This window comes from Psittacula echo, assembly GCF_963264785.1.
Source record: "Psittacula echo genome assembly, chromosome: 10".
NCBI classification, from domain to species: Eukaryota; Metazoa; Chordata; class Aves; order Psittaciformes; family Psittacidae; genus Psittacula; species Psittacula echo.
The window spans coordinates 14,598,107-14,607,496 of NC_137741.1; the positions used below are offsets into that span (position 1 = coordinate 14,598,107).

Sequence of the window (9,390 nt, forward strand, 5' to 3'; positions counted from 1 at the left end):
CATGTGGGGAGGAAGGACGGGGCTGCACCTCCCCACCGCCCAAGCCTGCACCCTGCCCACCTCTGCCCGCTCCTGCTCCGACCTCACACCCCCCTCTCCATGTCCCCAAACTCGGGAGGTGGCCAGGAGGGCTCCTCCGCCCCTTGTTGGCGCTGGGGCCACAGCACTGCACTTTACAGGGCCCTTAAGGTGGGATGTGGGGACGGTTCCTGCTCTTTCACCCCACTAGCCAGGGGGGAGACCCCCTTGTGTGGCTGGGACTTGACTGAGGGACCTTCTCCTGCAACTGGGGCTTTGTTGGAGGACCCCATCATGCACCAGGGCTTGACTGCATCCTCCCAGCTAAGCCTGGAGACACACTTTCTCCTCTTTTTTGCTTCTGCTTCCAGCAGAGAGGCTGCAGCCAGTGGCAGTCCCCTGCCTGCACCAGGGCTTGGGGCTCAGCAGCTTTGGGGGGCTTAGGGCAAGCACTCTGTGCTCACAGCCTCCAGCATCCCTCCTGCTCCCCGCATGGCTGCAAAAAGGGGCTCTGAAAAACCCACTTGGCTGTTGTCCCCTGCCCATTGTGCCATGCCCTGGGTCTCCTTGCCTGCAGTGTCAGCGCTGCATAGTGCGAGGGGAGTGATGAGACAGCTCCTGTCAAGAGGCGCCAGGTCCCCATTGCCCATAGCTCTACCCGTTGGGTGTGTTTTGGCAGTCATTGCCCATTCCCCTTCCTGGGGCCATGCAGCTCCAGCATCTGCCAAGTCTCAGCATTGCCCCTGTCTCCAGTTAGGGGAGCCCAGAGGTCCCTTGTCCTCAGAGCCGAGCAGTGACCGGGGGGGCCGCAATCTGGTGATGGGGCAGAGGTGGTTTGTAGCCACAAAGGTGCAGAGGAACGATGGGCAGGGTGGTGGTCAAACCACCACAGAGCGCTGTGCCATGACCCTTTTTGTACCCTGACTTCTTTCCCTTTCCGTGGGGTGGAGAGGAGCCTCTTGCAATGCTCAAGCCCTCGGGATTAGCAGTAGGAGACGAGCGAGGCCCGGTACTGGCATCAGGGTGTCCTTCCCTGGTGATGCTTCCCCTTCCTGCTGGGATGTGAAGTGGCCACGGAGCTGGGCTGGCAGCGGGATGGCTTTGCCAAGCGCCGAGGGAGCCTGGGTGGGATGATGGCGGCAGCCCCGCTCCGGGGTGTCTCTGACAGTATTAAAACCAGCTGAAACTGTTGGCTTGGCTGCTCTGTGCTCCCGAGAGCCACCTCCCGAAGCACAGTCCTTTGGGATCCCCTCTGAGCCTCCTCATCCCAAGGGGCTGCCCCCTGCCATGCTGAGCCCACGTCTCTCTGCTTTCACAGCCCCTCCCAGCACCCTTCCCGGCACAAGAACCAGGGTACCAGTGCATCTTCCTCGCTGCCTCCACCCCATCACAGCTGCCAGAGCCTGTTCTTGCAGCTGGACAAGCACAGTGGGACGGGACATAGGGAGGGGAAGCTGCTATCAGCACCCCACGCCCTGCGTCTCCTCCTTTGGCTTTGATCCTGGAGCAAATCCACCAGCTGGGAGCAAAAACGGCTCTTACACCCCAGAGCTGCCCATGGGGATGCTCCCAGCATTGAGGACAGGGTCCCTGGTAGGAAAGGAGCACTGGGATTGGGCAGGACAGAGGAGCTCTGCTCCTCTCCAGAGCCTTCTGCCCTGAAGTTGGCACAAATGGCCCAGGACAACCTGCATCCCACCACATCTCTCCATCCCTGCAGCCCTAGACCACCTCTATGCACCTCTGTGCTGGCAGCAGCACCCTGCTCAGCCCATGCATCCTCTTCCCAGGCTCCTGCCTGGCCCCTGGGCACCAGAGGGGCTGCTGGCAGGGACCAGCCTGAATCCACTATGGCTGCTTGGTGACAAACAGCAGCCACAGCTCGAGCCAGGGACAGGCAGCCTGGTTCACCTCCAGACATGCCACCCTTATCGCTGGGAAGCTGGGGCTGAGATAAGAGCAGCTTGTTCTGAGTCCTGCCAAGATAGCCCTGAGCTGGGGCATGGCACAAGCTCCATGGGGAGGGTGACGGGACCAGATGCCCTGTGTCAAAGGAGGGGATCCTGTTGTGGCCCATTGCCACCCCCCAGGCAAGCCCCTCTGATGCTGAGCCCCTTCCTAGCTCTGTGGCATTTCCTTCTTCCTCCAAAGCCTCAGAATGGGGGTTTGATGAAGACCAGAGCGCCCTCCACACCATGCAGAGCGCCTCAAGACTCATCCCCATGCCTCGGATGCTCTTCCCGGACACGGCTGGCTTGCTGGAGCAGCAGGAAGGCTGCGGCACCCCGCTGCTGCTGACTCGGCTGCCCGCGAGCCAGTTCCTCAGGAAGCAGCCGTCAGGGAGAGCATCCTCTCGCCTCCACCCGGAAAGCCCGGCACAGATCACAGCTGCCTCCATCCCACCAGGAACATGGGGTTTCCTCCGTGGTTTGAGCCTTGGGCAGCAGGTTCCTGCTGGAATTGCCCTGTACAAGTGACATTACAGGGAGGAACCCCTCCGGTGTGGCTACGGAGGAGCTGTGAGCTGCTGGGGTTGAGGCGGGGAAGACACGGATGACACTTTGTGGCTCCCATTCAGCCGAAAGCTCGGCCAGCCCTAAACACGTGCCATAAACACGTGCTCCCAGGTCAGAGCTACCCTGGCCCTGTGCAGCTTCACTCACCCTGAAACCCACGGTCTCACCCTCGGGGAGCAGAACACAAATCCGGGTTCATCCCTGAAGCTCCAACAATAGGGAGAGAGGTGGGAGGGAGCGAAGGGGATTCCTCCTTCCTCAGAGGGCTGCTCGGGGGCATCAGTGACCACATCCAGACATGACTATGGCCAAACATGAGCTGCTGTTGAAATGAGCACAAAAGCATCCCTATCTCCTTCCCTGCTGCTGCAAGCTCAGGTGGGGCAGAGGATGGCTCCTGCCTGGCGCCGCGGTGCAGGCAGCACGAGGCAGCGTGTGGCTTGTTCCTCAGCTCTGAAACAATGGGACAGCCACAGCAAGGAGCAGCGTGCCCCGACGGGGCTGTCCGTCTGTCTGCACAGCCCGGCGGGCGGAGGGAGCCATCCCCATCGCTGCCTCACTGCGTCATGGATGTCTTGGGCAAGCAACTGATGGCTGGGATGCGACCGGGGTGCAGCCAGGGTGCGATCCCACCCCTCTGCTATCAGGGCAGAGCTGGGGGGACAGGGGACGCTCAGTTGGGATGACTGCAGCATTCCCAGCCACCACACTCCCACATCCCTGGTGTCACGGAGGGTTCCAATGGGTGTGTGTGCAGAGAGAAGGAGAGCAATGAGAGCCATTCTTCAGACCCCGGGGCCCACAGCCATCCCCGGTTAGGGCTTCCCATGGGAAGCAGGGGCCGGCGCTGGAGGCAGATAACACCGTTTCCGTGCCGGCTGCTCCCTATCAGCGCGGCGGCGGCGGGCAGACAGGACTGCCCCCGTGGCGAGGGACAGTGAGGAAGGGGGGTCCCGGCCCCTTCACCCCGCAGCCAGCCCGGGTGGTTTATTTTTACACCAGTTGTTTGCTTTCCGGCCTGACGCGGTGGCAAGAGCCGGGCCGGGGCCCCCGCGCCTCATTTCCTTGCCATAAAACAACAAAGTGGGGGGCGAAGAGGCGCGCCGGGCCGGGGCAGGGGGGCGCCGGGTCAGGGCACACACACTGCTCCATGGTTCCTCTGTGTCCTCGGCCCCACTGGCCACTCCTGGACCAGCATCCCTGTGTCTGTGCCATCACTGCGCTGCCCGTCCTCAGGGCTGGATGAGGGGCTCTTGGAGCCAGGACTGCATGTCTGTGTGCTGATGGGAGCTGGATGGGGGGCATCACCCAAGTGCAGGGATGATGCCTGCTCAGATGGGTGCAATCACGCACCCCGAAGCTTTTGCCCTGTTTTTTGTGCCTCTGCTTTGCCCCCATAGACACAAGTGCATCCCAAAGAGGCTGAACCTCACGGCTCAGCTCTCTCCCCTGACCCTAGAGCAGGCAGACACTGCACAGGCAGTGTCATGCATCACAGTCATCCAGGAACAGTCATCCATCGTGCCCATGGTGCTCTTGCCACATGGGTGCTCCACACCTCCACTTCCTGGGGATTGTGGTCAGTCTCCTGATCGGACATTGGACAAGAGATGTCTCTTCTTCCCCAGCACCAGGTCTTTGCACGGGACATTATGGGGTCCCACATGCCCAGCAGCCCTAACGGGATATCCTTGTTCCTCTCCCCAAGCAGGCAATGCGGGCAGCAGACACATCGCGAAAGCGGTGTGTGAGCAGGGTACAGGCAGCATCCTACAGGCGCATGGCGGGGGGCCGGGGGTACCCACCCCAGCTCCGGGCTGCGATCAGGGGGTTGGGAAAGGCGTGTGTTTCCCTTTAAGAGGCAGGCCCTGGAGCTGCTTCCTCTCAGCCCTGCGAGAGCCCTAAACAGTGCATCTGCCTGCAGCCTGCCCGCACGCCTGCCCGCAGCCTGCCCGCAACCAGCAGTGAGTAGGGCTTAGCCCCGGGGTGGTGGGGAGGGCTGGCACCCCGGTGTGGTGGGCACCCTGCTTGGCAGGGAAGGGGCAACATCGCTATGGAGGGTGCTGGGCATCACCGTGGAAGGTGCCAGGCATCGCTATGGTGAGCGCTGCAGCACGATGCTCAGTGGCATTGCAGCTGAGGACACCGCTTTCCCGGTGTGTCACCTCACCGCTGGGCTCTAGGGGGTGGGTGTTTGTGCATGGGGGGCACAGGGGGACCGGTGCTGGTGCCCCAAACCGAGGTGTGAAGCTGCGGGTGCTTCGAGCCCACCGTGCCACATGTGGGCAGCACGTGGAGCGTGCCTGCTGGGCTGCAGTGCTGTGCAGTGCTGTACAGTGCCGTGCAGCGCCGTGCAGTGCTGCTGCCAGGCTCCACTGGATGCGGTGTCTATGGTGTGGGTGCACCCTGTGCCCTGCAGCGCTGGCTCTGCACACCCCATAGGGTGGCTGCACCCCGCAGGAGGGTGAGCAGTGGCACCAACCATGGAGGGGAGACCAGGAGCGAGCAACCCATGATAGCAACAGCAACCGGTTCATGCCCTGGTCCCGAGAGACCACCTCTGTACCCCATACAGGACCCATATCTGGACCCATCCTCACTCCCACAGCGCCCTGGCCCCGGGCACCTTTGCAGGCACCCATAGACCTTGCCTAAGCAGCGGCAGCGATGCCAGACCCCTCCCCGCCTTGGAGAGGGGCTGCCGGAGCCTTGCCGGGTGCCGGGCCCCCTCTGCCGGCTCCGGGAGAGCTCGCAAGCCGGCAAATCCCGCTGTGAGCTGCCCTGGGTGAGCCCCATGCGGGGCACCCTTGGGTGCCCGGGGCACCCAGAGCTCGGGCAGCACGGGTCTCCGGTGCTATGGGGCAGCCGGGCTTCCCCGCACCCAGAGGATGTGGTCTGAGAGGGAAACGTGTTGCACAGGGATGGTGCCAGTCGTGTCTGTGGTGCAAAGTAGCAGCCCAGGGTCAGAGCAGGGGGTCCTCACCCATGCTGGGTGGGTGCCCCCCCGGCTCTGTCCAGTGCTGGGGCAGCCCCGAGCTCTCTCCTCCCCTCCTAGCTGGGTTGCACGCTCGGCTGCCTCTGTAAACTGAGCTTACGGCGGGGCTTGGCCACTTCTCTCCCCCCACATCCCATACGTGATGTTTTCCCGGTGCTCCCAGTTCAAAGGACATCCTGGGATCTAGTTTCTCCCGGATGCACTGATCCCTGCTTGGTCTCGGTTTTCCCCTCTTGGTCAGGTGCTCCTCAAGCCCCAGCGGGCGGCAGTGTTGAGTGCGGTGGTGCACGGTGAGATCCGTGTGGGAGGATGAGGATGGAAGGGACTGGGAGTTGTGGGGCATTTCTAGGGGCATGGCTCAGGTTGCCTGTACCCTCCCCTGTAGCTGCTCTGCTGGTTCTTCCCACCCATCTCCTTGCACCTCTGTGATAGGGTCAGCCCAGAGCTACGTGCCAGGCAGATCGAAGCACTCCTGGTTATTGTGGGGTGTTACCATAGACCTTTCCCCCTCCGCAGCCTAGGCTCAGGGTCTGGCCTCTCTCCTCAGCCATGCTGCTGCTGCTCCCGCTGCTCCTGGAGGCCACCCTGCTGTGCCTGGCCAGCAGCTCCCACCACCCCTTCTACAACGGCTTCTACTACAACCACATCATGAACGACAAGGGCAACGGGCAGGAGAAAGGTACATCAGGGATGAGCAGGAAAGGGGGCCTGGTGGGTTGGTGCAAGGGGCTGAAGTGCCTCCCTCTCTCTGGATGGGGCTGGGACCCATCTCATGGGGGGGTTGTGGGGCCCAGAGGAGCAGGCAGGGATGTTCCAGGGGTGCTTGGATGATGCTCATGGGATGCTTAGGTTGAAGAGGTGGCTGGAAGGAGATTTGGGGATGCTCATGACTTGCCCATCATGCCTTCCCTCCCTATCCCCAGTGGTTTACTTCAATGGAGCCAGACTCTTGGTGGAGACTCCCAAAGACCCCGTGTACAGCTTCAATGGTGGCAACGTCACCCTGCCCTGCCACTACCGCTATGAGCCTGACCTGGAGGCCAAGCGCAAGATCCGCATCAAGTGGTCCAAGCTACGGGACGACTACACCAAGGAGCAGGACGTGCTGGTGGCCATCGGCAAGACCTACATGGCCTTTGGGGACTTCCGTGGCCGCGCTCACCTCCACCAGGCCGGCCGGCGCGAGGCCTCGCTGGTGGTCAGCGATGTGCGCCTGCAGGATGATGGCAAATACCGCTGCGAGGTCATCGATGGGCTGGAGGATGAGAGCGACGTGGTGGACCTCCGGCTGCAAGGTGAGGGCACAATGGGGACTGCAGGACCCCCTGCGCCGAGCCAGTGAGCTTGGCCTTCCCATGGCACCCCTCTTTGCTGGGTGGTGGACTGGGATGCTCAGTGTGATGGGGTGGTGGCTTGAGGCTGTGTGACAGTGAGTTAAGCCCAGAGCAAGATGCTGGGGATGCTACTGTGGAGCTGGAGTTGGGGGTGACCCCATGGCTGCAGTGTTTTCTGCCTTTACCATCCATCTTCCTGCTGTGCTGCATCGTGTGCAGCTGCCTCTCACCTCCCAGCTCTGGGTGTACTCTGCATCTTGGGGTGCACCTTGGTGACTGAGCCAACCCCTTTTTCTTCACTTGGAATGAGGGACCTGACTCAGCCCTGGCTCCACTGCCAAGCTCAGAGCTATGGAAATGTCCCCACTGCTGTCCCCCTGCCCATCCCCTTGCCCCACCAGTCCCTGTGACTGTGGTCTGTGGTGGTGCAGATCTTCCTGTTGTACATCCATCCCATGCTGGTGGACCATGTGTCCCTGGGATTGTGGCCCATGGATCCCCATGATGCTGGTCCTTGTGTCCATGTTCCTGTAGCCTGCACATCCTCATGATGATGGTCTCCCCATCCCCACAGGGGTAGTCCATGCCCCCCTGGGACCCCTGCCTATGTGTCCCCAGGACTGTGGTCCCTACGACCCGGTGGTGGTGGTCCCTGCATCCCTGTTATCATAGTCTTTGCGTCCCTGCATGTGCAGGTGCCACGTCCACGTGTCCCCAGGTCCCTGTGTCCCTGTGCCACCAGATGTCGCTGGCAACTCGCCGCTGGCGCCTGCATCCCCGCAGCATCCCCATCCCTGCATGCCTGAGCCTTGGAGAGGTCCCTGTCCCAGAGCCTGAATTTGGGATGGGCTGGGGACGTGTGGGGGCTACCCATGGAAGCCGGCTGAGTGCCCTGTCCCTCCCCAGGCATCGTGTTTCCCTACCAGCCTCCCCGAGGGCAGTACAAGCTCAACTTCCATGAAGCCGAGCGAGTGTGCCAGGAGCAAGGTGCCATCCTCGCCACCTTCAACCAGCTCTTCCAGGCCTGGAGCGAGGGGCTGGACTGGTGCAATGCGGGCTGGCTGGCCGATGGCACCGTGCAGTACCCCATCCGCCTGCCCCGCAAGCCCTGCGGTGGGCTGCAGCTCGCCCCCGGCATCCGCAGCTATGGCCCACGCCACCGGTACCTGCACCGCTTTGATGCCTTCTGCTTCTCCTCCGCTCTCAGAGGTAGGTGCTGGGCCAGGGATCTTGTGCCCCATTGGAGGCATCTCGCCTCCTTAGTGCTCAGCCTGCATGGGGATGCTCCAGGCAGGGATGCTCCTGATGATGCTCAGCACTGATGCTCCCTTCTCCCTCCTAGGAGAAGTTTTCTACCTGGACCACACGGCTGGGATGACACTGGAGGAAGCCAAGCAGAGCTGCCAGGATGCAGGGGCCGAGATCGCCCGGGTGGGACAGCTCTACTCCGCCTGGAAGTTCCTGGGGTTGGACCGCTGCGATGCCGGCTGGCTGGCGGATGGCAGCGTCCGCTACCCCATCACCAAGCCCCGTGCCAACTGTGGCCCTCCGGAGCCTGGTGTCCGCAGCTTCGGCTTCCCCAGCAAGGGCAGGTTTGGGGTCTTCTGCTACAAAGAGAGATAAGGATCAGGGAGGGCCCCTTCTTGTCCAGAGGATGTTTCCAACCTGATGGTGCCCAGTGTTTGGCATTGCCCAAGGCTGTTTTTGGGGTGACTGAGGGGAAGCGGGATGGGGGGTGGGATGGGAGGCTTCTTTTTGGTTTATTTTTACTTCCTTTATATCTTCCACGTCTTGCTCAGCAGTTGGGGCAGCACAGGACTGTTCCTGATGGTCCTCATGGGCCCCTGCCACCCTATGGGTGATGGCCCCTTCCTGCATGGCAGGATGTCACCAGCACCCTCCTGCCCTTCCAGGCTGGTCCTGCCCCAGAACTCACGGAGTGGGAGGGAGGAGAGGCTGGAATGGGCCAGAGGCAGAGAGTGGGTGTCTCTGTTGCATCCCAGCACTGTCCCTGTCCTACTGAAGGATGCCATTGTGCCTGTTCCTGCGGGAGTGCCAGTGCCTTATCTCCATGCACCCCTCGCCTGGACTCCACCTGAACTCTGGTGCCTTCTCCTTCAAAGCATTTGGTTATGAAAATGTGTATTTTCCTGGACCTCTTCTAATAAACCCATGGAGAAATCCCTGGAGCGATGTGGCTGTGTCCCCATCTCTGCCCCAGCACAAGACAGGTGTCTGCCACAGAGAGGATGTGGAGATTCCTGGCTGGACACCCTTGGCTGAACATCATCTCACCACTGCTTGCTCAGTCCTGCACCCACCTGTGCTCTTGTAAGGGCCTGGTGCTCCCTCATTAATGGGTGTTAATTAACCCTGTGGGTATCAGGACTGAAAGCTGGAAGGTGAAGTAGTTCCTGCTAGTGATAGGTTTTAGGTCTGTGGGTTACCCTCTCCTAGGATGAGACCTGAATAAGGGAGTGATGTCCTACCCCAGGGCTTAGGACTCTTCCCCCCTACCTCTGTTGTC

General features: G+C 61.7%; 1 protein-coding gene across 1 annotated transcript; it reads left to right on the top strand.

Moving 5' to 3' along the window:
- Position 1: 1 nt before the first annotated feature.
- On the top strand, positions 2-8,486 carry HAPLN3 (hyaluronan and proteoglycan link protein 3; the record flags this gene model as incomplete). The annotated part of the gene is made up of 10 exons (XM_080626756.1): positions 2-189; positions 1,337-1,446; positions 2,170-2,353; positions 4,570-4,690; positions 5,179-5,319; positions 5,771-5,819; positions 6,077-6,208; positions 6,453-6,824; positions 7,770-8,072; positions 8,206-8,486. The coding sequence occupies 10 exons, from the start codon at positions 2-4 to the stop codon at positions 8,484-8,486; spliced, it is 1,881 nt and encodes a 626-aa protein (XP_080482882.1).
- Positions 8,487-9,390: the final 904 nt, after the last annotated feature.